Genomic DNA, 2,898 nt, shown 5'->3' on the forward strand with positions numbered 1-2,898 from the left:
ACACACACAGACACACACACTCCTATACCTAGAAAATGCCAAGTCAAGCCATCAGTACATAACGCAGGTCTAGCTACCAGCCTGGCCTAGGCCAAGGCTGTTTGCACTGACAGTATGCAAATACCACATACATGTAATTGTGGCAACAGTATCGTTAAAAACTATCAGTCCTATAGTCTCATTATGAATTATTTCATTACTTGTCTAGAGCCCTACCTTTTGAGTGCATCCTTCAGTGTCATGGCCTCAGCAAGTATGTCCTCTACTTAGCCAGCCACTGAACATGAGTCTTAGTGGTCAGTGCCTATCACTAAGTGGAATATAGTATGCCAAGCCCCAATTCCTGTCAATTGAAGCACGGTTGACCTTGCCCCNTCTCAGCTGGCTATCCCACTACCTGCACCCAGATGACTGTGCAGTGACGGCTGTGCCATTCCTTTGGTGGTCTTCTTCCTGGCCCTGGGAGCCTCCNTCCTCCAAGTACTATTTGGTAAAGGGTCCCATGCACCCCCAATGCCCATGTACTCTGCAGGCTCAACACTGCAAACAGTCTGTCCTTGTTTGGCAATGCTGAGATGATGCTGAGGCGAGAATATGGAGGAGGAAGTGCTGTCTGTTTATAAGCAAACAGGAGGCAAGGGATCTAACTCACGATTCTGAGATAAAAGGTGTGCTTTTCCTCCAGAGTGTAAGGTGGCCAGGGGCAACACTTGTCCTCACTATAGGCACCACGCATGGACATAAACTCCTACCCACCANCTGAGACACTTCACACAGGTGCCAAGGGTCAGCTTCTGGATCTTCACTTCCAGGAGAACTGGATACCTCTTTGCCCTTGGTCATGAATAGGCTGGCCAGAGCTCTTCACGTGGCTGTCATCAAGCACTTCCAGGGCACCTTCTGCCACCCAGATAGTGGCTGCTTTTTTTCTTTTTTCTATATCCCCATTATGAACATACTAATAGACTTTGCTTTTGAAACGTGCTGGGCACTAAAATCATCTAGTGCATCATACCACTAACATTTAACCCAGCATTATGACACAAACCAACACTTAATGTACACATACTGTGTAANTGCAGGCAAAGGTAAAGCNATGCCATGAACTAGGAGCAGTCTGTAGTTGGTAGAGGGCTGTGATTGGGGCACTGGGCTTGGGGCTTCAGCATCTTAGCCAGTTTAGGTGTATGTAGTCCAAGTGGTGTGGGGTACAGGCCTTGGGGTATTCAGGAGCTACTTCTATGACAGCATGTTCAAGAATATTTAGCACANGTCAAACACATTGGCTAGTAAGACTAATCCTCTTGGGGANATGACAGAAGTGACCATTTCAGGCCCCTAGTACCAATGGTCTAAGTAAGGCCACAGGACACCTCCATGGCACTCAGCAGGACCACACCCCTCAGACCAAGCCCTCTGTGTCATCTGGACCCCACCTTGTGTGTCTTTGTATGTAATGGGTTAAACAATACTTCCAAGGAAAGAGCAACTCTAAGTAGTATCCAAAAGATGAAAGAACTTACAATATGTGCAGCGACTGAAAAGCAGTCATTTTAGGATGCTTTTCTATGGCACTGCTACTGGACTCCTTNGGAATCAAGTCCTGTGGAGAAGTCCCTTGGAATCAAAGAGGCCAACTCACTTTGAGTAGAGTGGCAACAATAATAGCAACCTACTTTCTGGAGTAGAAGGCACCCCTGGATTCACTTGGACTACATACACCTAAACTGGCTAAGATGCTGAAGCCCCAAGCCCAGTGCCCCAATCACAGCCCTCTACCAACTACAGACTGCTCCTAGTTCATGGCATGGCTTTACCTTTGCCTGTCTCTCCTCTCTAAGTTTGGTTCTTAGTCCTGACATTTGAACAGCTCTCTGGTTTGAAGCAGAAAAAAAATGAATTTAAGCAGGGAGTCAATTTTCATACGAACTGAGATACTTTTAGAGCTATGTGCCTAAAATTTCAGAGAATGGATTCTCCATACATACATGATTCCACTCACTGGTCATCCTAATCTAGTTCCTGGGATTTTGGGTCAGGAGGCCAAGGTTCCTGTGACAACCTGGGAGGACTATGTCAGTGAAGGGGGCTGTGTGGGGACTGGGTGGACCTAATCACCTCCCAGAAACTGGGTGCTTACCTGGGCCCTCAAAGGGCAAGAGTTTGGATGGCACAGGGTCCTTAGCACTCAGTGGAATCAGGTACAGGTCCTTGACATGCCTGTTGTTATTAGCTACAACCCCAAAGCGACCACGGCTGCTAAAATAGGAGTAGAGAGAGATGTATGCAACCTCCTCCTCCTCGGTGGCAGGGTGGAAGCGGATCAGACAGAGCTCCTGTAAGGGAAACAGAACACAAGGAAGCATGCTCAATTCTCCTTCAGATGCACACTGTCTAGTAATTCTGACCTGACTGTCATAGTCCTATTGCCTATGCTTTAACACAAATCAAGGGTAAGGAACATAGGTTTCAGTCAGACTTCCAGTGAATAATCATATATAGTTAGTTGTCAGTTTAGGCGCATCTGACACCAAGCAAGCTTTCTCTATCCTGTGATGACAGACCGTCGCAGACAGGACACACCATCAGCAAGTGCCAATTGGGTATCTCCACATTAGAAAGTCATTATANATGGCTTACCTCCTCAGTCTGGTACAAATTACAGACCATTTCCAAAAGAATCCTCACATACATTACCTGCAGCTGACCTAAGGGATTTTTAGGAATCCAGAGCCTATGTGGCTAAGACTTTGTGCCTAAACCAGAATGCCGCCAAGTTGATTTCTTTTTCCTTAGTCATGATTGAGGAAACACAAAGCCTGCATATTTACTAAAATCTGGCACTCATACCATTATGATAAAATAGACACTATACTCAAGTACACTTCATACCTCCAT

The 2,898-nt window shown here is 46.2% G+C and overlaps 1 protein-coding gene across 1 annotated transcript in view; it reads right to left on the minus strand.

The window, feature by feature from the left end:
- Positions 1-2,898, minus strand: part of Dido1 (death inducer-obliterator 1) — a 45,518-nt gene that overhangs the window by 9,463 nt on the left and 33,157 nt on the right. The window contains exon 12 of the mRNA XM_029468669.1: positions 2,141-2,423. Coding sequence (XP_029324529.1) covers positions 2,141-2,423 — 283 coding nt within the window. The remainder of the gene's footprint in view (positions 1-2,140; positions 2,424-2,898) is intronic.

This window comes from Mus caroli, chromosome 2, assembly GCF_900094665.2.
Source record: "Mus caroli chromosome 2, CAROLI_EIJ_v1.1, whole genome shotgun sequence".
Lineage (NCBI taxonomy): Eukaryota > Metazoa > Chordata > Mammalia > Rodentia > Muridae > Mus > Mus caroli.